Below are 26,454 nucleotides of genomic sequence, written 5' to 3'. Positions count from 1 at the left end.
AACAGCTAACTACTGATAAATAAAATTATGTTTCATTTTCCAAGGAAAGGAATATCAGAAAATGGAAAGGAATAACAGAAAATGACTGTCATTATTTACCCTAATTTTAAAAAAGTTATTTTAAGGTTCTCTAGGTTTTAGATTTGTGATGGTTTTTCTCCCTCTTTGGGAGTCAGAACCAAAGGATGCAGTACTCATTGTATCCCAAAGGTTTTTCTTGCTGGGTTCAAGTTTTACAGAGCCACTGAGAAGGGCCATCATGTTTACCGAAGTTCTTAACTACCAAGAGGCTGAGTGGCTTAGAGAATAGGTGTCCCTCCTGAAATCAATCTTCTGTAGATTGTGAGATGCACCCTTCTTGGTGTGTAATGTGCTATTCAAGTGATTTTTCTGGCTGTTTATTAGATGTATTTATTTAATCATCTATGCTAGATGCTACTGCAGACCAGTTGAATCAATTTTGGAAGAGGCCATAGGAATTGACATGTAGTAAAGATTTCTATGCACTGTAAGATACAGAATGTTCTGTTAGGATATGTACTAGAAATTACAGTGTCTGACTATATATATATAGTCATATATATTTGAAATTATATATATATGTATATATATATATATATAAATTATATACATATATATAATTTCAAAATGTCTTACATTAGATTTAAAAGTCTGCCAGGCATGTTCAGCATGTGGTATATGGTCAGAAATAGCTATGAATGTTGCCCAACACAAAATCATAAAATTACTTTCCATAAAACATTGTGTAAGTTTTTTTTCCTATGTGAACTTTGGCAACATCATGTCATAAAAGTCAAAAGGCTGGGCATGCCAGGCAGAACAACATAAAGATACACTCTTAAGAAAACCTCTTATGATTTAACAGAAATTACAAAACTGTCCCCTAAAATATACTGGGCCAAAAATAAAGTCATAATTTCAAAGCAGTTTTGATATCTAGTAATAGGAGATTAAATGCTGCAACATATCCCCAAAAAGATTTTTGTGAAATAAACTTTTATGATGTGGAAACTGGCCATCATATATTCTTTCATTTAAACAACAAGGTTTTGAAATGATATTGGCATAAAACCAAAGGAACAAACACATTAGCATACAGGTAACAGGTGGGTGGTATGAAAGCCATATATGGTATGTAAGCATATGGTGGTATGCTAAGACTACATAGGTAAGTCTATGTAGTCTTAGCAGTGTCTACCTTGTGATGGGTATTATAAACATGGTAAATTGCTGTTTTCTGCTTTTACCAGAGAAGACCACAGGATTTACTTTCTTGATCTACATTCTGACTCTTACAGTTTATTGATCTGCTACATTTTTATAATATTTAGTCTTTATGATTGTGGCTAACAAAGTTTATAATGGTACCCTAAAATCGGAGTATCAAGCTCAGAAGCAGAGAATCGAATGGTGGTTGCCAAGGAGCTGGGGTGGGGGTGGGAAGATGTGGATTAAAGGGAACAAAACTTCAGTTATGCTAAGTGGATGTATTCTACATATTCTCGAGATTTGAGACATGATACGGTGACCTGTCAGCAGCACTGCTATATACTCAAGACTCGCTAAGAGTAGATCTTAAGTGTTCTCACTGGCTTGCCCACCACAGCACAGAAAACAGCCACAGCTCTGTGAGGTAAGCCCATCAGCCTGACAGTGGTCACCACATCACAAAGTCCATGTGCACCAAAAGTAGTATATACCATAAACATGCAAAAGTTTTATTTATAAATCATGACTTGATAAATTTGGCAGGCATTAAGATGTATAATGCCCAAGACAGCATTATGATTAAGTATCCCACATAAATAGTCAAGCTGTGAATTTTACTTCACATTCTCTGGTGTTAATGTACTGTTGCATTTCTAGAGGATAGTTCTGTGGTTTTCAAGAGTTGATCCATTCATAGTGATACAACACTCCACAATACAACAGTAACAGGCTCACAGGGGAGAGTGGACAATGGCTTTTTGTTTTATTTTTTCTTCTATTGCTATGGTCACTTTTAATGTCCTAATATCGAATAATCTCATAAAATGAATTGGGCAGCTTCTCCTGATTTTTGCTCTTTGAAGTCTGCAGGACTCCCCTAGGAATCCTATGTGTATATTTGATTGGTGTAGTTATTTTTTTACTGATCTAGCTTATTTAATGATACAGGTTTACTTCAGTTTCCAGTATGTGTCATATTTTTTATTGTTTGTTTTGTTCAGCTGTATATAATGTGGCATCAATTTGTTCACAGTCTTCTTTCTCGATATTGAAGCCAAGTAAAGGATTAGGGAGCTCCTGAGTCAGAAGTGGTTTAGCATCCTGAATCCAGGACAGATATGTGACTGTAGGGTCGTTGTCTTTATGTGTAAAATTATACAGTCCAAGTTCCTGGAGTATGGTTGGATGATGACGAAACAACAGCATCTGTGAAATGATGAGCAGCGTCTGCCATGTCTAAGGACTTCTTAGCTATTATTCTTTATGCTACTGCTATAATCCTATGAATTTTAAAGATCGACATCCCCGTACATTCCCAGTACTGTCTGCATACCCTTCCTCTTTAATCTGACATACTAAATAAATACTTTTTCATTTCATTTATCTTCTTGTTCACCTTTTGAAAGTTATAATCTGTTACTCCATTTATCCAATAGCTTTTGACCACCAAGAGCCTTCCTAGGTGCTGGAGACACATCAGCAGACAGGGCAGCTACCCAACTCTCCAAAGGACATCCTAGCTGCTGTCTCATATGAGAGACTACTAATTCCAATATATTGTTCTTTTATACTGGCCAGACTCGTAGGGTGCCTTCCCTTCTACCAAATAGTATTTCCTCGGAAAATGCATCAAGGAGTTCAAATTTTAAAATGTTATAATATAACCAGCAATGCAAATTGTCTAGGAAAACGTTATTTAGGTTGTTTTGGGGATATGTGCTAAGATTTACTTTGGTAATACAAACAACAAGAGGTAAAACTGAAGAAAAACCATGGCACATTTAATTAGGACAGATGACGTTATGTGAAATAATTCTGATAATTTATCCAAAGACCGAATTACAAAAGACCATCATCTTCAACACTGACTTTGAAGTACACCCCTGAAATTCCAAAGAATCCTCAAATTGCAAATATAGAAGTATCAAAAACAGGGAAATACAGGAAACCCTTGCTGTATGTATCTCACAGCTCACGTACATATGACTGTCGGTTGTTCACCCGTAACTTCACCCTTTACCCAGTGCTCCCCCAAAATGATATGGATAAAAGCCACAGAACTTCAATAACATTTCAGAGGTTCCAGAAGATACTGCGGACCCCTTCATCTTACAGAAAGGTTAACGGAGGTCTGGAGAGGTAAACTACCGTCGACATAGTTGCTGGCAAAGCTGGACTTCAAATAGTTTTCAGCATTTCGACACGAGCTATTTTCAGCACGCCACTTGCAATAGCGAGATTAACAAGTCAGTCCTCAAGAAAGCTATTTATCCCACAGTATAGCTGAAGTATTTAGCAATGAACAGGCAGCAGGGGACCGTGGCACTGGAGCAGTCACTTCAAAAGTGACCTAAACACTATTCAGCTGAAAGCAAGGTTTCAGAGATAATGAATCGTGGGCTATGTGAGTTAAAAGGCGACAGGACAGTCATCAGTTTCTTCTGTGGGCTTTTTAGAGGTTTGTAGCCCTGGTTCTTAGTTACATCTAATGTCACCCAGCAACCCACAGCTCTCCTTTCCTGAGCCAGGCACAGAACATCAGCATTAAAACTGAAGCACGGCTAAGGCCATCTGGGGCCTTCCCATTAAGGGCTAGCTCCCAATAAAGAGTTGTCAATAGAGTGTCTACCCCAAGGATGAGTAGAGGAAATCAGTCTACATTAAACAGAACACAGCACTCCAAGGTGCTGATGTGTATTTTCTTGAAACACAAGAATTTACACAGGCCTATAACTTCAGCTCACCTTATTTTGTAACATCTGAGACTTTTAAAAGGGATTTTCTTTACCATGAAATCCAAATGGATGGAACTGCATATCCAGAACCATGCACGGCATGCATGGCTACTCATCTTTGCCTATCTGGTGTGATCTTAGGTCATGGGTCCCTTTCCTGCTCTTTTTTCATCTTCTTCCACTAAGTAGACTTAAGGCTGAAACAGGAGAATTAATCCTCTTATGTCTATGCAGCTCTCTCTTACACTAAAATGGGCAGAAAGTGCGTTCTCAGAGGTATCGGTGGCAAGCATTAACTCAAAGTTGTTCCCAGGGTGCTATTTTAAAGCCCCACTTAGGAGATAAAATTTACAGTTTTCATGCTACTAGATACATTTTTTTATAGTCATATATGGAAGAGAAAGAAAATGTCACATTCACCTTAAAGTTGAAAGCACTCTATTCCCCGCAGTTACAAACCATTAAAGATCATTACTTTCCTCAAGTACAAATCAAACAGGTTCCATGGCACTGTACGTACCCTGAGTGGCTGTTGGAGGTAGCTTGAGCGTATTATCTAACTTCTCCCAAAGGTACGTGGGCCGAGGGATGCCTTCCTCTGAACTACACAGAAGGATGACATCGCTGCCGAGGTCCTGGGATCCTTGGATTTGGCATTGTGGAGCAGAAGGGGGGACTGTCGTGGGAAGAATGGGTGACACAAGTTCACGTTTACTGCAAGCCAACGAGACAGGAATGCTCATCACTGGGAACGGCAGGCAGCTGCAGATAGCCTAGGAGACTGCCTCATGGCAGAAGCCAGAGAACAATAGAGCACAACACCCAAGGTGGGGATGGACGCCCAGGATGGTGATGGGTGCCCAGGATGGTGATGGGCTTGAGGCCTGCAAGTGCCATAGGCAGGGAACAAATCTACAGAAGGAGCCAGGACTTTTGGTTACATTTTAGGGTATCTTAGAGCCTTGGTTTGAATGTTCCCTCTAAATGAAGGATTCTTAAGAGTCTTCGGGTTAACACACCACCTTAGAAGACATTGCTAAAAAGACACATCCATCCCTATTTCAGGAACAGAAATAGAGCCCACCAACCACCCTCTAACAAAACCCATTTTAGTGCAGTACACTAATATTTTACACAGACCAGAAAGGCCCACTTTTTAGAGAATTCGGCCTTACAGGGCAGCAACTTTGCATGAGGCTCAAGGACATACACAACAAAGATAGGAAGATCACCAAAGCAATGCCAAAATGGGGAAGCACAGTGGGAGTGAACACACAAATAGAACCCAGGCAGTGGGCTCCATGCCGCCGAGGCAGACATCACTGGCATTTAAGTGCATATGATGATGCTCTTAATCCTAGAGCCTTCTCAATAAATAAGTTTGCTCCTTCAGAAACACACAAATCCAGCAGTGCAAACAGAGTTATACAGAACAACCAGGTAGTGAGGGAGTGGGAGAGGAGAGTTGAGTAACCAGAGGGTATGGGGGTCAGGGAAGGTAGCTCACTGGCAGAAAGCTGGCCTAGCATGCTTCAGGCCCAAAGACACAAAGGAAGGGGTAGGGGTGCAAGTATCTGACTATGATCTGTTTGTTGGGATGGGGTAAGCCAGCCTCCTGGACTAGCTCCATTCAACAGTATCACTGTGTTACTGGAAAATAAGACCTAAAAATAATCATTCTGAGGTGACAATAAGTATAAAATAAAAGGTTCTGCCCCCCACCCTGACACACACACACTTTTTAAAAGCTTGGATAATGTGGGAAGTCAATTGCTCAACTATCAGATATAAACATCAGAATAGCATCTATTTCTATTAATACTCCACACTGTACTCAAAGTACATAGAACTCTATACTGCTTTAATGCAACGAATTCTATTTCCAGAAGATAAGTCTTTAACCTGCTCCTCAGCTTTCTGAATTGTTTGAAGTCTGGGAGAACAACAGGCTACCAAGGATAAAGTATAATCTCCCCTAAAGAGGAAAACCATTAGAATCTCCCAACATCAATATCTTTAGATGCTGGGACCTGAACAGGAGATCAAGGGTCTTCTCTGAGTACTTCCTCTTTTGCCCAAATGCACAGAATCCATCCCTTCTCTACAAGCATCTATTTGGCAGCCCCTTCTACAAAGAATCCATCTGAGAGACATGAGAATGGAGACACCAAACAGCTACAGTGGATGTATTTTCATGGCTGCTGAGTCTACTCACACTGTACAATAGAAAGGGTACTGAGCAAGACCCAAACTTTAATCTAGCTTTGCTCATTTGTGGTCTTAAAGGACAAGGCCCCAAGTATATCTGATCTCAATTGAAGGTGATAATCTGTCTTCCTGTAGAAATAAGGATGTCCTTAAGAGTACACAGGAATAAAGTTAAAATTATGTCAGAGCCACAGGTACAAGTTGAGAACTATGGTGACTCCACTTCCTGTCACAGATGTAGTCTTCATCCTCACACATAGTGATAACTTTACTTTTTGCTCACAACAAACTATTCACAACTGAGTTTTATAGCAACAGCAGCTTCTGCCCTACATCCCCAAGAGTGATTTTTGATCATTTAATCCACTGTCAGAAAACAGCCTCAAATGGTCAATTTAAGAGTGGTTGGAGATGTAAGAATGGGAAGAATATATAGGAAGCATAGAGAGGTCGGGAAGCACTGTGCGTGAGAAAGCAAGCAGGGAAAGAATTCAGACCCAGGGAGGGAGCAGAGAATGAACTAAACAAGTGTTAGAGTAGATTTGTAAGGGGAACACAAGGTAGTGGGACTTGCCTGCCACTCACCTAACACCGTGAGGCCAGTGACCCCGATGTTTCTGCCCCCTCTGTCTGGAAGGTTATTCACCAAGCACTGGTAGGTGCCCGTATCTGACAGCTGTGTGTTATTGATGAAGATAGAGACATTGGTAGCAGGCATGGTGCCGGTAAATCCTACCCTCCCATGGAACCGGAGGGCACCATCAAACATTTGTCCACCCTGATAAAGAATGACCTGTGAAAGGAAACAATATATCAATAAACCATGGTAACCCCTCCTTGGCACATAACCTAGTAGACCGAACCAAATATACCCATAACAAAGGATGGAATTTTTAATTTCTCAGGGTTGTGGACAACTTCTTGTGACAGCCCATCTGTGAGAATCCTAGCTAGGACTCCAAATCCCCACACACAGAGTTAGAATATCTTTTTTCCCTTCCTTTGTCTGAAAATATCTTTAATGATACCAGGCTATCAACACATAAATATTTCTGCTGGTGAAAATGTTAATTGTGAAATGAAATTCAAAAGGCATTGCTCGAATGACAGATCACTCACCGGCTGAATAGCACGGCCATAATAGGGATAGCTTTGCAGGCCCACTACCAATTGCATTTGCCAATTGCTATTTATCAGACTTAACTATTCTTGGGGGAAGACTCAGCATATAATATAGCAGAAAGCCCTCTATGTGGGCTAAAAATGAGGACCTTCCTGTGCGTGTGTGGGAAACCTTAGTCAGTTTTTTTGTTTGTTCGTTTGTTTTTTAATTTAACCCCCATCACTGAAGACTGAAATGGTGGGATTAACAGAAGATCTCAAAAGTTTAGTCTACTGCAAAAGTTCCATGGTTTGGAGACATACACTGTATCCATGTATATAATTTTCAAATAATAGATTAAAAAATTAATAGATTTTAAAGAAGTTTGTATTGAATTTTGTACCAGAAATGTTACTTCACTAAATACGTTAACTATTAAAATAGAATCAGAAGATCTTCAAAAAAATGAAAGTCATCTTTGTAAATAAAACTGATGCTTACTACAATTCATTAAGTTTATGGTAGGTATCTGAGATTATTCGTTTATTTTCTATAACTGATGGAAATTTCTGGGGGCGCCCTCCATTTTCACCTGTGTTCTGGGTGGTGCACTCTCATCTGTATGGGAGTCTGAGCCCACTGTGGTGATCTGAATACGCTTGACCCATGGGAAGTAACACTGTCAGGAGGTGTGGCTTGTTAGAGGAAGTGAGTCACTATGGGGGTGGGCTTTGAGGTCTTATGTTCAAGCTCCACCCAGTGTGGAGGATACCCTCCTCCTGGCTGCCTACGGTTTCTTACTATCATCACTCTTTTTAGAGAGAACATTCTAAGCCATCTAAGTTAATGCCAATCTCTTCCTTAAAGAATAGACCTGGATTTTTTCATCTTGGTACTTGCCTTTCAGCAGTGTTTTCTTTTTAATACTTGAAGGTCATCCTACACAAAGCCCTCAGAAGAATCTCTTTAGCATCTGCTAGTGAGGGGGATGAGGAGGATATCCTTCTTAGAGGAGGACGGCCTTATCAGAATATTTAGTAGTAATGCAGTGGGGGAGGGCACACTGACCCTGTCACCTTACACTAAAAATCAAACACATCCCCATGATGCTTCCCTCCCTATATCTTCTGAAGGGATCCATAGTTTTAGAGGTAGAACAGAAGTACCTGTTCGGGCTGGTTTGCATTGGAGAGGGGAATGACCATCCAAATGACATTGAGGTTCAGGAGGGCAGCACTGGTGGAGAAGGCGCAGGGCAGGACTGCCGTCTGGCCCCGGGCCACCTGGACACTGCCTGGGCTCTCGGACACTTCCAGGGATGTTGTGACACCTGGAGAGGAAGGAACAATTTAGTCCCATGCTTGTTCTGTCCTAGAGCTCTTTGAGCATCACGGTATTACATTACAGTCGACCTGCATCTCTGTGAACACACATCAGGACAGTCTAACCAGAGAACAACTCACTAGTCACTGAGCCAAAGGAAGAGAAGTGCCTAGTCCCTTCAGATCTTAGAAAGTATTTTTAAAATGTTAGGGACCATATATTCTCTTTTATTAGGCAATAACCCAGTATCTCGACAAATTCAATATTCTATGTCAGAGTTTGAGCAGAAGTTGATAAATCCTGATAAAAGACATGATATGAACTGAATTTTTAAAGCATCATTACAGTAGCACACCACAAAATTTAGTGCTTATCCGGGAATCTGACAACACATATAAAACATGAATGAAAGAAGCAATAGGATCAAATAAATGGGAAGATATACTGTGTTCATGAGCTGGTAGATTCAATGTTAATAAAAGTTCAATTAATTCTCCACAAATTGATAAAATTCAGAACATACACAATCAAAATACCACCAGGCTTTTTTTAGTAGATGGAAAGAAATTAATTTCAACACACATGAAAAGAACCAAAAGAAATGAAAAAAAAAACATAATTTTAAAAATGTCACTGATGACTGGAGAGATGGCTCAGCAGTTAAAAGCTCTGGCTGCTCTTGCAGAAGACCCAGTAATAATGATTCCTAGCTCTCACATGGTGTCTCATAACCTCTGCCAACTCCAGTTCCAAGAGGTCCAACACTCTCTTCTGGTCTCTGCAGGCACTGCACACACATACTGCAAATACGTACATGCTCAAAGCCACATATAAAACATCAATGAAAGAAGAAATCAGATAAAATAAATGGGAAGGTATAACAGTGTTCGCACCTGTAGGGAATACACTCTTCTGCATAAAATAAAAATAATCTTTTCAAATGATGTTCATCCTAACTGGTTTCAAACATTCTACAGAGCTGTAACAACCAAGGCAGTTTAGAATTAATATGAGAAGTGTCTTATAAACAAACAGCACAGGCCTGGGGGCACCTGGCATTCACGGCCAGACACTTCTCAACCAGACCCTTCTCAACAAGGTGCAAGCAAAAGGAAAGAACAGAAGGTTTTCTTCCCCCCCTCCCCCATCCCAAATGGTGCTGGAATAATATGGCAATGATATATAAACCAGAGGGACCTAGACAGAATTTGAACCCATACTTCTACAAATAAGCACAGAAGAAAATGGCAAATTACTTTGGTCTAGTTAGAAAGCTCTTAGAAGTATCACTCGTGCTGTGAACCATAAAGGCGAACAAACAATACAGTAAAGATAGCTCATCAAATTTAAAAATCCTGGGGTTGGAGAGAGGACTCAGTGGTCAAAAGCACACACACTGCTTCTTTTGAACGCATGTGTAGAAGGTGGTTATGATGGCCTCTAACTCCAGTGCCAGGCATCCAATACCCTCTTCTGTTCTCTTCAGGCACCTGTGCACGTGTGCACATAGACACACACACACACACACACACACACATGCATACATACATACAGTTTGTAATAATTAAATCTAAAATTATTAGAACATCTTTTTGCTATTAACAATTTAAGAAAATATAAAGTTCAAAATATAGCATGAGAGAAATACATCATATGTTTTATAAAGGGTTTATATGCAAAATATATAAAATCCTTTGAGAATCCAATTTAAAACAATCAAATTTTAAATGGATATACATATCTCTGGTGGTTTCCATAAGAATAGCCCCATAGGTTCATATATTGAATTCTTTAGTCACCAAGAAGTGCTATTATTTGGGAAGGACCAGGAGGTGTGGCCTTGCTGGAGGAAGTACGTATCTGGGGGTGGGTTTTGAAGTTTTAAAAGCCCATGTCAGGGCCAGTCTCCCCTGTTCTCCTCTCCTCTGTTTTCAGGTCAGCTGCTGTTTTAGCACCAAGCTTGCCACCATACTCCTGGCCATGATGATAATGGACTGGCTGCCTGAAAGTGTAAGCACACCCCCAATTAAATGCTTTCTTTCATTAGAGTTGTACCGTCATGGCGCCTCTCAATAGCAGCAGAACATGAACCATGGCAATATCTAAACCACAACACCAGTGCACATCTACTGGAATGGCTACCATGAAAACCATAACAAGTGCTCATTAGGACTTAGAGAAAAGGGAGGCTCATGTATTGCTAGAAAGAATATAAAAATGGAACAGGCACCTTGGAAAATACTTATACATTATAGTTTTAACTATTATATGTACGACATAAACATATGACAACTTAATGCCATTATCTTGGAAATCTAACCGAAGAAAATGGAAATATCTATTATACAAATACAGTCTATAAATACTGAGAGCAATATTTTTCATATAATGCCACCAAACATAAATAAAAGAGGTGTCCAGAGTCTAGTAAATATATAAAGGACTGGTTCTACACACAATAGAATGCAGTTCAGAAATACAGACATCAAACTCCCAATACATGTTACAACCAGAAAATGAAAACTAAAATACTGCCCAGCATACCATCCTATATGTACAGAAATGGCCATGCTAAAGAGGCCTGAAGCAGCCTGCAGGCTGTGTGGGCCTGAAGGGACAAGCAAGGGACAGTGTAGGCAAGTTCATGGAACTCATAGATTGTTGTCATGGTTGTACAACTCTACATACATTCAGTAGAAATCAACACGTGTTGGAAGGGAGTTCATAGGATAGAAATTACGATTCACTGATGCTATAAAATTTAAAACAGAAAAGCAGGGACTCATCAGAACCGACTTTCCAGAAGTCAAAACAAAGGTTCGTTTTTCTATCAGAAAGCCAGCCCTCCCTCCCCTGCAAGGCGGAACAGTGAAAACAAAAGCAGACTAAACAGGTCACAGAGACCCTCAAGACTCTCTTCCAAATCAGGAAGAGTACATTAAGTTCATGGTAGCATCCTATTTTATTTGGCAAAGATGTTATCTTAATCCCCTCTCCCCACAAAAAAGCAGCACAATGAGACCTTGTTATTATTCCACTTGGTTGTTTTTAAGCACAGGTAACACCTTCGCTCTACGGAACTGCATCTTCTTCACATAGTCTGATTATGTTCTCGGGGGTTATGTTTTCATAAAGTAAGCCACCTGTGACTGAATGCAAAGCACCAGGTAGGAGCATAACATAGGGAAGTCCTTAAGTTAGACAATCACAGGGCAAGCTCTTTAGAATCCCAGAAGTTAGACAAGAGAAAAGATGGGTTTGGGCCAAGCTGAAGGTGGTGAGTGTTCAGTTACCTCACAGGACAGACAGGCTGAGAGAAGCATGCATGTTACAACAACCTGACACATAAATGCCATCATAGACTGACAGGGTCAAGGGCTGAGTGTGGGCAGAGTGGTCCATAGCTCTCCGGGTGGGAAGTCTGAGGCCAGCTTGAACTGCAGTGACACTCTTCTTGGACAGAAAGGAAGGGAGAGGGGACAGGAGGGGCAGAGAGAGAGGAGCTGAGTGTGATAACAAAGTCCTGTAATCCCAGAGTCCCTGTGGAATCAGGACACCCGAGGCAAGACACTTCCTCACAAAACAAAAAGCAGTAGCCACAGAGGCTCCACCACTGCATTCTTCAGACTGGCCCGGTGCAGGGGAGAAAGCACACACCCCTGCTGCCTGTGCAAGGCGATGGTCATCATCTGTCCCAAGCATGCTACCTTCAAGCTCAGCTCACTTAATTTTAACACAAATTAAAAAAAAAAAATCAATGAAAGTCAGAAAGGGAGGAAATTACCCAAATAGGGAGTGCAGAAGGGAGAGGTGGGGCAGGGATGAGGCAGGGGTGAGGCATGGGTAAGGCAGGGGTGGGGCAGGGATGGGGCAGGGGTGGGGCAGGGATGGGGCAGGGGTGGGGCAGGGGTGGGGCAGGGATGGGGCAGGGGTGGGGCAGGGATGGGGCAGGGATGGGGCAGGGAAGAGGAGCCTGCCAGTCAGAGAAGGCCTCTGTGGCACTTAATGTATTTCCATTTTCACAGGATCTGATTCTTCAATCTCACATTTTGGCAGAAGACACAGAAGACACAGTCAAGACAGCAAGACAGGGGGCTTCCAGAGCTAGCCGAGGAGCAGGTGAAGCTGGACAGGTCTGACTGGAGATCTGGCTCTTGCTTCTCATCAGTCGTGGAGCACCAAACAAGTCAAGCATCTACACAAAAGGCTTGTGCTACCATCCTCTCCCTCAGGGTAGCACGGGTGCAGGGGAGGTGCTGGCTGCAGCCATGACTATCCTTGCTGGCCAAGCAGTGGTGGAGCACACTGACCACCCAAGTCTTTACTATATAGATGCACTCACTTAATTCTATACAGACTCAAGAGAGGACTCCCCGCCTCTGAAGCCCTTCCCATCCCCTTGATGGGAGCTGTTTATTCTAATAATATTTGTTTCCCCAGAAAGGGGAAATAGAGGCCAAGAGAAAAATAAAATAAAAACCAGTTAAAAGACACACAACCATAAGGTTAGAAAATGTACACTCTGGATTCAAACCAGGCACCTTCTCTATAGAAAGCACATACTGCAGTGTCTCAAATGTTTATTATCACTTCGTTAAGCGACCACAAAATTTTAAATTATGATGGACTTTTACATAAAACCATTAAGTGAGTGCTTCTCCTCACTGCAAACCTAGGACTCAGCTCTGCCTGCCTCACCTGTCCCTCCCCTATTGGCATTTATCTAGGGCCTCCCCTGTCTCCCACCAAGTGAACTTTGAGTCCCATCCCTTTTGGTCCTTAGCAACCATGCTGCAGACTGCAATCCCTCAGAGCTTCAAGGCCTCTCTAGGCACTGCAGCTCCCTTGCAGCACTGAAACACTCTCCAGTTATTCTATTTCAAAACAGTCCCTCCTGCCCTGCCCTGTGAGACGTCTCCCCACCCCACAGGGTCTGCTGCCTCAGATTCTACCTGTCTATTCAGGCTCTCTACTGACTACTCTCCTCCCCGAGTCTTTGATCTGCACTACCCAGCCACTTCTAAACATAACTCCCCCAGCTTCCCAGAGACCTGAGGGCTGCAGTCTTTGTGGTCTCTCTTCTACCCTCAGGGTCATCTACCAGAGATGAGCAGGCTTGCTGCTGAAATCCACTTCCCCTCAGCTTCAGGGAGAAAACTGAAGCCCCCACCCCACCCCTTTCTGGAGCGTTTCCAGGTCTTGTTGCAGTCTCTTGCTCCCTGCCAGGTGGCTTCAAGTGTCTGAAATCCTCAAAGGACTTCCTGATCGATCGCATCACCTTCCCTGCAGAATCCTGTCTATGATCTTGAATTGGACTCTCACTTATACATCAGTGGCTTCCAAAAGTCTCTCTCAAATGCAACTCTTGCTAAGTTCATCATGTAGACACACTACTTAATATCCCTAAGGTATCCCATGTCAGTGTCCATGGCCAAAGTCACCCCTCCCATGCCAGGCTCCTTTCTTTGTATTCCGTTTTAGATCGGTACACAGAGTACATTGTTTTATTATGACATTTCTATATAGGTGTCTTTATACTTTGTTCTCACTCATCCCCCTCCTTCCGCCTCCGCAATTTCCCTCCCCTGTGTGCCTTGACCTGCTCTGCTTGGCCCCTGCCTCCCCTTCCCCACCCCCTTACCTCCCCCTCCCCTTGTGCCTTGACCTGCTCTGGCTGGACCCCTGCCTCCCCCTCCCCATTCCTCCCCCTTCCCTCCCCTGTGTGCCCTGACCTGCTCTGGCTGGTCCCCTCCCTTTCCCCATAGGCTTCTTCCTCTCTGCTCCATCTTTCTTTCCTGGCATGTGTGTTCCATTTCTTTCTTCTTCCCCTCCCATAATCACCTTTGTGGTGGAACTGCATGCTGTGCACACTCACACAAACACATATGCATACATACGTGCACACACATACCTATAGGTACACCCACATATATCATTTTAAGTTTAAATAGGCAATAATGTGCAGTATTTAACTGATCTACCTTATTTTGTTTTAACATACTGGTTTCTGATTCCATCCATTTTCCTGTCAATGTCATGGTTTCAATCTTCTTTATGGCTGAATAAAGTTCTTTTTTTTTATTAGGTATTTTCTTTATTTACATTTCAAATACTATCCCGAAAGTTCCCTATACCCTCTCCGCCTCCCGCCTTGCTCCCCTACCCACGCACTCCCACTTCTTGGCTCTGGCATTCCCCTGTACTGGGGCATATAAAGTTTGCAAGACCAAGGGGCCTCTCTTCCCAAAGATGGCTGACTAGGCCATCTTCTGCTACATATGCAGCTAGAGACACATCTTTAGTGAGGTAATCCAATCACAAAAGGAGTCACTTTATATGCACTCACTGATAAGTGGATATTAGCCCAGAAACTTAGAATACCCAAGAAACAATTTGCAAAACACAAGAAAATCAAGGAGGAAGACCAACGTGTGGATACTTCATTCCTCCTTAGAATAGGGAAGAAAATACCCATGGAGGGAGTTACAGAGACAAAGTTTGGCTGAATAAAATTCGAATGTGTATGTTTAGCTTCAGACCTTGGGACTAGGGACTGAAGTGCATGTTTTACACACCAAAGTAGACCTGGCCTCCAGGGTCTCCCAGCCTCCCTCAGTCCCTACCAGGCTTACCCTGCCCCCAGCCCTGAACTTTCCAGCCCAAGGCTGGGCTCCCCTTCCCCCAGAGGCTCTTCCCCAAATAATCCAGACACTTTGGTCTTCTCTTTTTATTTCTCCCCCTCTCCTCTCTCCTCTCCCTTCTCCCTCTCCCCTCTCCTTCCCTCTCCCCTCTCCCCTTCTCTCCCCATGTGTTCTTTCTCACTTTCTCTTCCCCCTCCCCCATGGTGACTCTCCTGGCCAGTAAACTCACCCAAGAGCAGCTTCCCAATAAACCTGTGTTTAATATAATCTAATCTGGCTTGAATTGAGAGAAATAACTGATCAGTGCTGAAACCTGGGAGAACTTGAGTCCTGAGCTTGTGGCCTGGGTGTTTCCTGGCAATGTGGGGACCACTTCTTTCCCCCCTATCCTTCCCCACTGCATGCCATTTCCTTGGATTCCACATCCTAGCTACTGCCTAATATTCCTGGTTTAGGGCCCTCTGGGCTTCCTCTGTTGAGTCCTGTGGCTGCTCCAAAGTTAACCCCATTCCTGAACAAAGACCAGACCTCTGTTTTGGGGAAACCTTTGATACAAAGACATCTGATCTGAGGTTACCTCCCCCCCCCCCATACACCATAAGATCCAGATGCCATTTTCATAGTCCCAGATCTCCAGCAAAGCCTGGGAGAATGAATGCTACTGTGCATGCATAAAACAAAAATTTATTTCAAATTGGAATGAACTTCCTATGTTCAATTTTTTGAGGAACACCACTCTCCCCCCACCCCCTTCTCTTTCACTACAACACAGCTTCAGCAACTGCCCCAACCAAGCCACTGATCCAACCTGCTGAGGCACCAAAACATACAAGGCTCCAGGTGCTGCCTAGCCCCACCCGCCTCCTGCCTCCGCCTCCCGCCTCCCTCCTGCCCATGCATGGCCTGGCCCTGTGGTAGCAGTAGCAGCATCAGAGACTTGGTGACTGAAGTGGTGAGGGGGAGAAATAACTTATCAGTATAATGTATCCCATTTTCTTCCTCCATTCATCTATTGATAGACATCTAGGCTGCTTGCACTTCCTGGCTACTGTGAAAAGTGCAGCTACAGACCGGTGTACATGTATCTCTGAAGTATGCAGACTTAAAAAAAAATTTTGAGCACATACCCTAGAGTAGTCTATCTGGGATAAAAGGGTAGTTGCACACATGGCTTTGGGGAAACCTCCATGCCAATTTCATTAGCAGCTACACAAGGTTACATTCTCTGCTGCAATGTACAAGGGCTCCTCTTCCCATATTCCTAACAGCATTAGCTGTCATTTTTTTTTTCCTCAAGGCAATTTTAATTTGTATTTCTCTGGTGGCCAAGGAACTCTTTTTCAAACATTTTTCAGCCTGTGTATTTATTATTTTTTGCAACAGCTTATTCAATTCTTAGCCTACTGGTAGATTAATTAATTGGTTGATTGATTATTATTGGTGGATTCTATGTGTATTCAGGCCTTTTTGTTGTTGGTTGGTTGGCTTTTGTTCCTTTGCTTGCTTGGTTCGGGTGGCGTAAATGAGCTCTGTTGAGTTTAACCACCAGAGTGAACATAATGCCCACACAAAACCAATTGTATGTTACTCTAACTTCTGTGTCACAAAATCCACACCTTTGAGAAACACCACCAAAACCGGCTGACTCAATCAAAACCAACTGCCTCAGAACTGAAGCCACAGAAATGTTTAAATATGCTTAAGACGCAAACACAGAAATTTGTTTGGCTGAAAAGCTAATTAAACTTCTACCTTGCTCAAACAAAAGTATGAAGAAGCAAACCTGTGGGGATTATTTTTGTTTTTCTGGGTTGTTTCTATTGTTTCTTCTCCCTCTTTCCACAAACTTTGTCACAGATGCTACAGTCCACTGAAATCACCAACACTAACTAGTGGTTAAGAGTATTTAGAGGCCTGTGGCTGGAGAGATGCCTCAGCTGTTAAGAGCAAGTACCACTCCTGCAGAGGATGTGGGTTTAGATCCCGGCACCCACTGTCAGGCAGCTCACAGCTGCCTGTAACTCCACCTCCAGGGGACCAGGCACCCTCTTTCTGGCCTCCACAGACACCTTTGCTTGCATGCATATACCCACACACAGATTTTTAAAACTAAAAGGTTTTGAAATAGACCACACACAGCCACCCTTCCAGTCTTCTGTTGTCCTTTCTTCCCAGTAGAGACCTGTGGGTGTGGGATGATGTCACCAGCAGCAAGTGTCACACTGATGAGAGTCCAGCTCTTCATCTCCGGGAAATCCAAGTTGCAAGTGATGTGCAGTAACACATTTTAAGACTTCTGGATAGTCCATCCTTTAGCTCTAAATTTTGTCTCTGTACCTATATCCTTTCATGGGTATTTTGTTCCTTATTCTAAGGAGGAATGAAGTATCCACACGATGGTCATTCTTCTTGGTTTTAAGGCCAGGGCCAAGTAGTGGGAGTGGGTGGGTAGGGGAGCAGGGGCCGGGGTGGGGTATAGGGAACTTTCGGGATAGCATTTGAAATGTAAATAAAGAAAATAATAATAAATAAATTAAAAAAAAAAAAAAAAGACTGCTGATGTTTCCTGCCAGGGCGTCACAGTGGGCCACACCGGGGCAGCTGCATGGGTCCCTCCGGCATTTGATCCCACAGTGTGGCTGACCTAGATTTCAAGTGTCACAAAACACGACCTGCGAGCCAGATCGTGCCAGGTGGAAATCATCTTAGTCCTGACCTTTGTAGAACCCTTCCCTGCCTTGCTACCAGCCACTTCAAAGCCAGCTGAACCTCAGACAAGCAGGACAGAGAAAAGACCAGCTGAACTTACTATGAGGTCCCACCCCTCCCTACTCCTTCACTGTATAGCAATTCAAACTACACAGACTTGGCATTTATTCACATGCTCTGGGTATTCACCTCCCATGTGATGTGCAGTTGGAAAAGACTTTTCTCCCACTCTTTAGGCCACTGGTTCTCAACCGTCCTAATGCTGTGACCCTTTAATACAGTTCCTTTCATTGCAGTGACCTCCAACCGTAAAATTATTTTCTTGGTACTTCATAATTTTGCTAGCTATGAATTGTAATGTAAATATCCTTTATGTAGGATATCTGCCCCCCAAAGTGGGTTGCAAGCCACAAGTTCAGAACCTCCTTTAGGCTGTCTCTTCTCTCTGGCTGCTTTTTTTTTTTTTTTTTTTTATGCCATCCAAAAAGCTTTTTAATTTAATATAATCCTAATTGTTAATTCTTTGGATTACTTCTGTAGTATTTTATTTGTTTTGTTTTTCACAAAGACCTTGTCTTTGTCTGTATGCTGACATGTCTTCCCTAGCTTTTCCTTCAGCAGTTGCAAAGTTTCAGGTCTTTGGTCTGCTTTGAATTGCTTTTAGTGCAGGGTGAGAGGTAACGTCTCTTTTCATTGTTCCACGTGTGGAAAACCCAGTTTCCCCAACATCATTCGTTAACATTTGCTAACAGCCTCTTTGCTGCCTTTTCTGTGAGTCATGTGTCTGGTGTCTTTGATAAAAATCAGGTGGCTCTAGTTGTAGAGGTTTGTCTCTGGGCCCTCTATTCTACTCCTCTGCTTAATATGTCTGCTTTTGTGCCATACCTATGCCATTTCTGTTACTGTGACTCTAACATAATGTGAGGTCAAATATGATACACAATGCTGCTCGTTCTGTTAAGCGTTGCCTTGGCTGTTCATGGTCCCTGTGAACTTCAGGTTCGTTTCTTTCTAGTTCTATGAAAAAAAAGTCATTCACGTTTTGATAGAAGCTGCACTGAATCTGTAGATTGCTTTTAGCAATATAGCCATTTTCAAAATATTAATTCTGCACATCTGCCAGCAGGGGAGACACTTCTACCTTTTCCTGGGTACTTCAGTTTCTTTCTTCAGAGGACTGAAGTCTTTCTTGATTGTAGCGTTTGTTCCCCTCCCTGGTTAGGTTTATCTCTAGGTGTTGGTTTTGAAGTGCTTGAGTATGGGCTTCTTCCCTTCCTAGTAAGCTGGTGTTGTATAAAGAAAAGCTACTGGTGTTTGGATGCTGATTTTGTACCTGACTACTTTGCTGGAAATGTTTGTCAAGCGCCAGAGTGGTAGAGTATTTGATGTCATTCATGTTAGAATTATGTCATCTGCACAGAAAGACAATTTGATGTCTTTGTTTCCTATCTGGATCCCTGTTTGTTTCTTTCTCTTCCCTTATCGTGGCTAAGGCTTTAACCACTATGAGCAAGAATATGGGCAACCTGTCTCATTCTAAATTTTAGAGAAAATATGTTTTTCCACCCATTTAATATAATGTATAGCGATGTATTTTACATAGCCTTTACTATATTCAGATATGTTCTTTCTTAGTTTCCTCAAAACTTTTATCATGAAGGGATATTAAACTCTGTGAAATATATGTTGCATAGACTGGGATAATCATGTAATTTCTGCCCTTAGGTCTATTCATATGTGAACTCTGTACATTGGCTTCCATAAATTGAATCAATATGTAAAAAAACCAACTTGGTCATGAAATGTGATCTTCTTAATATGTCCTTGAATTCAGTTTGCGAGAATTTTCTTGGAAAAAAATTTGCAATTGTGTTTATCAAGGAAACTGGTCTATAGATTTCTTTGTTTATTTGTTTGTTTTAACTTTACCAGGTTTTGGTATCAAGATGATGATGGCTTCAGAGAACAAGATTATCATATTCTTTTCCTTTGTATTTTATAGAAAAGTTAGAGAGACATTGATCTCAACCCTTTTTAAAAGCTTTGGTAGAATTCGGCAGTGCCTGACTCCCTTCTGGTATTCTGTATGGCAGGGAATGGCTCAAACAGCACAATCTGAACAAGCAAGTCGGCTGGAAGCCTGACTCCCCTACTTTCTAATCATCCTCCAAACCATGACCTTGCATGCTCAGTCTTATCAACTAAACGCCTCTTGGCTTCTTGAATGGGGGCCTCTGCTCAGTCTCCTGTCATTCGTCCATGCTTTGCTGTAAATTCAAACTCTTATGAAGGTACTCACCCTCACTACTTCGAGTGTTTCCCAAAATCTCCCTCCCCCTGACCTCTTGGCTAATAAAGTCAAGCCTTACTCATACCAACATAAACACTACCCACACAGGAAGTGTTTTCATTAGTGTGACTGGACAACATAAACACACTTATGTGCTATAAGGTCTATGGAGACACATGATAGGAACTAGATAAACACATCGTTGCATTCATTTAATCCAATGTCTTCAATTTCCACATGGTAATATGACTGCCCAAAGTAAAAGGTCTCAAAACCAGGAGCTGTGCCTTCTGACTTTCATTTTAACCGTGTTTTTTCTTCTATGCCAAATCTTCCACAGATCATGTCCTAGAAAACATCTAATGGCAATACTGTCAACTGTATTCGAGTAGGGGATAGTCTGTTACACACTGAACTGATACTGAGCAATGAAAACTCAATTCATCCATCTTGCTTAACATAGAAACAGTTCACAGAGAAAGGATGACACTTTTTGACTTCGTTTGCAAAGTCACACTATTGCTGTGATGAAACACGATGACCAAAGGCAAGTTGGAGAGAAAAGAGTTCATTAGATTTATACTTGCAGGCTATAGTCCATCGTTGGAAGAGTCAGGACAGGAATTCAAACAGGGAAGGAATCTGGAGGCAAGAACTTATAGGGGCCATGGAGGAATGCTGCTCATTAGCTGTTCACATGACTTTGCTCAGCCTGCTTTCTTATGGAAGAACGTGGGACTAAAAGCCTACAGATGACCCCACCCACAATGCTCAGGACCCTCCCACCTCAAGCACTAATTAAGAAAATACCCTACAGGCTCCCCTGAGGCCCAATGCTTAGGAGACAGGTCTCAGTTAGGGGTCTCTTCTGCACAGATGATGCTGGCCTGTGACGAGTTGATATAAAGTTAGTCTGCACAAATTGTTTAAGAGATTTCTCTATGGGACAGGATTTTCAGAGTCACCTAAAAACACTCTCCACTGCCACAAACATCTTTACAAAGATGATGCAGGGCTACATGGAGGAATATGTTAATCTGAAGAAAAAGCACATAGAGGGGCCTTAAGAAGATAAGTTTTTACATCATATTTATGTTACACTGAAGGACCCATCCCATTCCTATTTCAGAAAAGGTCTACATGGCCTGAATCAGCAGTTCTCAACCTGTGGGTCATGACCCCTTTTGGGGGGCTGTCTCAGGGTTTTCTATTCCTGTACAAACATCATGACCAAGAAGCAAGTTGGGGAGGAAAAGGTTTATTCGGCTTACACTTCCATACTGCTGTTCATCACCAAGGAAGTCAGGACTGGAACTCAAGCAGGTCAGAAAGCAGGAGCTGATGCAGAAGCCATGGAGGGATGTTCTTTACTGGCTTGCTTCCCCTGTCTTGCTCAGTCTGCTCTCTTATAGAACCCAAGACTACCAGCCCAGAGATGGCACCACCCACAAGGGGACCTCCCCCCTTGATCACTAATTGAGAAAATGCCTTACAGCTGGATCTATGGAAGCATTTCCCCAACTGAAGCTCCTTTCTCTGTGATAACTCCAGCTGTGTTCAAGTCACACAAAACTAGCCAGTACAGGGGCCAAATCCCTTTCACAGGGGTTGCATCTCAGATATTCTGCGTATCAGATATTTTACGTTATGATTCATAAGAGTAGCAAAATTACAGTTATAAAGTAGTGACAAAATAATTTCATAGTTGGGGAGGGGGGTCACCATAATATGAGGAACTGTCCTGAAGGGTGGCAGCATTAGGAAGGTTTCAAGCCACTGCTCTCAATGTATCTGTGCCTAAGTGTGAAAACACACATGAGCTGATGCAGTATCATTGTGAGGTCTGCTCGAGAGAACCTCCTGATTGGAAGGGAAGCAGTGGAGAACCACAGACACCCAGGGAATCCCACCTGACAGTCCATCTGGCAATGGCATGAACATTTGGAGATAAGCTGAGATTTTTTTTTTTTCGTTAGTTTTTATCTGGAATAATCAAATAAGTTGTATAACCAACTTTATTTAGTTTTTCAATCTTGTTCAACTTTTCCTTTAAAGTTTCTTAAAAAGAACTTGCTGTTGAGCGGATGCAAAGGGTGTGGAAGGTAAAACCCACTGTTGTGCTGTGACTGCATCCCGGGACTCTTTAGTATGGCTGCTGCACCACATACAACTTTCCTAAAGAAGGGAAATCTTAGACAGTGTAAGGCAAAGAAGTGAGTGTTTTAAGTGCTTAATTTTTACCTCACCTGTAAAACATCACCCGAAAATCCGATTTTCTTTTAAAGTATATGTTCATGTTTAAAATTCTAGGCAAGGATTTAAACTTTAATGCTAAATATTAGACTAAAAATTCACTTACAACATCCTACAATTTGCAATATTTACATGCAGAATGCATAATTCAAGAGCTGAATTGGTAGCATTTTGCAGAGTTCAATCTTCTCTTAGTACTTTCATCCCCCAAACGGAAGTCGCCTCATGAATTCTGAATGATTCAGCAATTAAATAAGAAAGGGATAAAGTACATAGCTATGTTCCCCCTGAGGAGTTAAAATCAAAGTTAAAGTTTTCTTTCCTCTTCCGAAAGTTTAAAGACTCATTTTCCTAAGATTTCAAGCAAAAAAATCTTAGGATCAAAAGTCTGTTAGATTAAGAGGTACAATTCAAACAAAATGAAGCTGTCAGCGAAGAATCCTGAAAAGTCCTGAAGGATATTCCACACTCAAGAGAACAGACCAAGGGCATGTTACAGCCATCTGCCTTGTAGGAGACATGAAGTCTTCCAGAAAACCCACCACGGTGGAACCCCACTGAGATTTCAGAATGGATCACTGTCCTATGTCAGTGGCGCTCCTCTTCGGTCAGCCCTCCTGAAGACCACTGAAGAATGCAGTGAATCAAACAGGACCTTGTGTGTGTGGCACACGGGGAAACCTCCATCATCCTTTTGTTCAAATGTTTGACTAGCAGTCACAATCAAAGAATGCTCATCGGCTCACATCGTTCACATGTGAACTTACAAGTGTTGTCTATTACATATACAACAGGGTTATGGTTCGATTAGAGTAAAATAAATTTCCACATAGCAAACTTCTAGTCTAGATTTTCTGAAGGAAACTGAGGAAATGTTACAATTCTTTAATATTGGTGTACTGGCTAGTTTTGTGTCAACTTGACACAGCTGGAGTTATCACAGAGAAAGGAGCTTCAGTTAGGAAAATGCCTCCATGAGATCCAGCTGTAAGGCATTTTCTCAATTAGTGAGCAAGGGTGGGAGGTCCCCTTGTGGGTGGTGCCATCTCTGGGCTGGCAGTCTTCCGTTATTTAAGAGAGCAGGCTGAGCAAGCCAGTGGAAGCAAGCCAGTAAAGAACATCCCTCCATGGCCTCTCTGCATCAGCTCCTGCTCCCTGACCTGCTTGAGTTTCAGTCCTGACTTCTTCAGTGATGAACAGCAATGTGGAAATGTAAGCTGAATAAACCCTTTCCTCCCCAACTGCTTCTTGGTCATGATGTGTGTCTAGGAATAGAAACCCTAAGTAAGACAATTGGAGGTTTTAAAAAACAAATCACATTTTCTCTGTATTTTAATTAAATTTAAATTGATGAAATTATATGTAGACTTATTATATGATCTTTTTTTAAATGCTACATGAACTAAAATGTTTGTATTAATTGCAATTAAATTAAATTTTGGCCATAAACACTAATAGTAAATGGTTACTAGCTGGCGAATTTTATGAATGCAGGTGGTTCTAGTTTATGTTGGTTACCTTCATTAAGCCTATTCACACAATACGTTTTACTGCTGGTATAAAGAAGCAGCTATCATACAATTTCTTACCCTGGTTTGTGTTTCTTTCTTTCTTTTTTTCTTTCTTCTCTCTCTCTCTCTCTTCTTTTTTTTTTTAAACTGGAAGAGCTGATGATTTTATTTTCACATTTCACAATATAAGTGAAAACTGCACTTTTTTGTATCACTCTCCCCTCTAAAAGTATTCTCTCTATTAGGAAGGGAAGTTTCCTTGTCGTGCATCTAGTAAACTCTCAGACTCAGCACCAAGATCTCCTGGTGAAACAGAACAAGAAATGCAAAATGATAAAGAGTGCTTCTGCTCTTATCTGTCTGTCTGGGTCATGCCAAGCCTCGAGGGCACCATCATAGGGCGGGCAGGAGGTCTCATCACTGGAGGCCCGGGCATCATGGGCATGTGGCCTCCCGTGGGTGGTCTCATCCCAGGAACTGGTCCCACAGGCATCGCCCCAGGAGGAGAGGGGCCCAGCATTGGCATTATGGGATGGCCTCCCATGTGGGATGCAGGCATCATGCCAGGCCAAGGAGGACCCCGGAGACTGGGGGAAGGTGGGATCATGGCCACTGCGGGTGGAGGAGCAGAGAAAGGAGCCAGAGGGATCTTTCCTTGTTGAAATGCAGCCGTTGTTTTGTCAGTCAGGCTCTGAGCCTGCTCCTCCATCCATCTCTGGTAATAGTCTTTCACATTCGCTTTGTGTTTCTGACCACTGTCGTGTGTCTTCCTCACAGACGGAGAATCGTGGGTAAGAAACGCATCACAGTAGTCACAATAAAACTTAGGCATGTTGCTCAACAAGCCGTTGGCTACCCAGGTCCCCTCCGCCAGGAACGCCTATGCTGATTTTCTTGCTGAAGAAACAAACACTTAATACACAGACTATGTCACATGGCATTGTGGGGTTTTTTGTTGTTGTTGTTTTGTTTTTTTGTTTTTGTTTTTCGAGACAGGATTTCTCTGTATAGCCCTGGCTGTCCTGGAACTCACTTTGTAGACCAGGCTGGCCTCGAACTCAGAAATCCGCCTGCCTCTGCCTCCCGAGCGCTGGGGTGGCATTGTGTTTTAATAGTGTGATACTTAATTTAGTGCCGACTTCACCTCTATAACCACAAGCTTACTCCAAGGCAAGCGGAACAGCCAGGGACCTGGACACAGAAAGTGCTTTCTATGGTGTAACTGTAAAGAGCAGATCTAGAACCAAGGCAGAGACGTTGGAGGACTTCAACACATGTACTGAGCAACAAGCCAAAGGCACAGGGAGCTCTGCGGATGGACACTCCTCTAGGTCCCCTTCCAGAGTCTGTGTACCTGTGCTCACACCACGGCACACATATCCTGGGTAACATTTACTCAGCAATGTCTCCTAATGGCACATCATAAACTTCAGAGTCCTCTTCAAATGTCACATCACCGTCACCCTCACCTGAGGTCATATCTGGCAATCTGTCCCATTTGGAAATTCTCTTTCAGTGTGACTATAGTCTGGTAAGACAGATGCAGAGCAGTGCCTAAAAGTAATTATAGAAAACCTAGCCACCACAGTACCACGGACCAGCAACATAATTTATATACGTATTTTATTTCACCAATATTATATGACTCACTGGGGTTTATTTTAATAACTTTGAATTATTTATAACTTAATAAAACAGGTCTAGATTACCAAATTAATCTTGAAGAACTAGTAGCACTGGGCCTTTGTCTGGCATGGCAATTCACAAGAGCTGAACCTTTAGACATAGCAAGCCCCATCACTTCTTGTCTCTCCATAGACCAGCACTCCAGTCAGCCATACAGCTGCCTAACTCCTGTGGGCACTGGCATTTGTACATCATTATTTAAAGCTAACATGAAGTGCTTGGTCATAATTAACTATAAGGCAATAAGGCAGAAAAGCAGAGCCAAGCTTTGTAGAGTTCTAAGGAGTATGTTAACTATACCATACTCAAATCCCCTTCTTAGAAAACAGAACATGGGCTGGAGAGATGGCTCAGGTTAAGAGCACCGACTGCTCTTCCGAAGGCCCTGAGTTCAAGTCCCAGCAACCACATGGTGGCTCACAACCATCTGAAATGGGATCTGACTCCCTCTTCTGGGGTTTCTGAAGACAGCTACAGTTGTACTTACATCTAATAAATAAATAAATCTTAAAAAAAAAAAAAAAAGAAAGAAAGAAAGAAAGAGAAAACAGAACATAATTCCTTACGTGTCGGTCACAAGAGTTTAGGCATGAGCTCTCTCTCATATCCTGGGTAACTGTATTGTACCAGGCATCAGAACTTGATCCAGAAAAAAAGAAAAAGAAAAAAGAGTCATCTACAGGCTCAGCAGCTACTATGAGATGGGTCTTATCTAAAGATACACCAAATGTTGGCTAGAGGTGAGGGTCATTTTCAAGGTCTAACT

At 42.3% G+C, this 26,454-nt stretch overlaps 1 protein-coding gene and 1 pseudogene across 4 annotated transcripts in view; both read right to left on the bottom strand.

The window, feature by feature from the left end:
- The window catches only part of Igsf11 (immunoglobulin superfamily member 11), a 129,457-nt gene that overhangs the window by 11,604 nt on the left and 91,399 nt on the right, over positions 1–26,454 (bottom strand). For 3 of the 4 annotated variants that reach the window (XM_021209648.2, XM_029544268.1, XM_029544269.1), the window contains exons 2-4: positions 8,442–8,605; positions 6,759–6,966; positions 4,486–4,641 (exon numbers count right to left, since the gene is read on the bottom strand). In XM_021209648.2, the coding sequence (XP_021065307.1) occupies positions 4,486–4,641; positions 6,759–6,966; positions 8,442–8,605 (528 nt within the window). The remainder of the gene's footprint in view (positions 1–4,485; positions 4,642–6,758; positions 6,967–8,441; positions 8,606–26,454) is intronic. The other variant, XM_029544267.1, reaches the window with a different exon arrangement.
- LOC110329781 lies at positions 24,355–24,921 on the bottom strand (annotated as a pseudogene).

This window comes from Mus pahari, chromosome 12 (assembly GCF_900095145.1).
Source record: "Mus pahari chromosome 12, PAHARI_EIJ_v1.1, whole genome shotgun sequence".
In the NCBI taxonomy this organism is placed as follows: domain Eukaryota; kingdom Metazoa; phylum Chordata; class Mammalia; order Rodentia; family Muridae; genus Mus; species Mus pahari.
The sequence above is the reverse complement of the archived record's forward strand: the minus strand, read 5'-3'. Positions and strand labels throughout refer to the sequence as shown.